At 37.2% G+C, this 886-nt stretch overlaps 1 protein-coding gene across 1 annotated transcript in view; it reads left to right on the forward strand.

Moving 5' to 3' along the window:
* Positions 785-886, forward strand: part of LOC104789743 (protein NRT1/ PTR FAMILY 2.13-like) — a 1,201-nt gene continuing 1,099 nt past the window's right edge. The window contains exon 1 of the mRNA XM_010515391.1: positions 785-857. Coding sequence (XP_010513693.1) covers positions 785-857 — 73 coding nt within the window. The remainder of the gene's footprint in view (positions 858-886) is intronic.

Raw genomic sequence — 886 nt, forward strand, 5'->3', positions numbered from 1 at the left:
CTGGTAAGGTTGGAGAATGTAGTTAATGAGATATGTAAGGAAAATAAGTTAAGAAAATTTACTGATTTGCTGGTTGTAGGTGTAATCATCATTTTCACATGTATTTTGTTCATGTTGGTGTAATGATTTACACGGGTACTTGTTGTTTTCTTATCATGTATGTTGTTTTGTTTTGGTCTCTCACGGGTATTACATGTATTTTGACTACGGACGTGTTGGTCTCTGTCACGGGTACTTGTTGTTGGTGTAATCATGTATGTTCTTTTGTTTTGGTCTCTCACGGGTTACAAACTGGAACTCCACTATATATATGATAACTCACACCAAACACGACCAAACCAACAACACAAGTCATTTCTTTATCTTCCTTTCTTCATAACCAAAGTAGCAACTCATTTCATCAAATAAGATCAAAGCAACAAAATACTCTCGCTCTCTTCCTTTAACTTCCATTCTCTTCTTCTCTCTTTAATACAAAGTCATTTCTTCATTTCTTTTCCTTTCTCTTGAAATGGGATCATCTTCAAACCATTATCATTACCATGGAGATGATGATCACTATCACTACCAAGCAGATGATAGTGATCATTTTGATGCTTATTTAGAAAATATTTATGATGTCTCCCAAAATATCCCCGAACCAAACCAGCCACAAGAAAGGATTTTTATCGAGCGAAACCGGGAAGAAGGCCACAATAATCTTTGGAATGATTATTTTAGTGACACTCCCACATATCCAGAATATTTATTCCGGTGACGGTTTCGCATGCATAAGCCACTGTTCATGCGAATTGTGCAACGTCTCTCTACCGAAATCGAATATTTCCGCCAAACCCAGGATGCAACCGGACGGCCTGGTCTTTCACCTATACAAAAATGTACTGCA

The sequence above is a fragment of the Camelina sativa genome, chromosome 5, assembly GCF_000633955.1.
Source record: "Camelina sativa cultivar DH55 chromosome 5, Cs, whole genome shotgun sequence".
NCBI classification, from domain to species: Eukaryota; Viridiplantae; Streptophyta; class Magnoliopsida; order Brassicales; family Brassicaceae; genus Camelina; species Camelina sativa.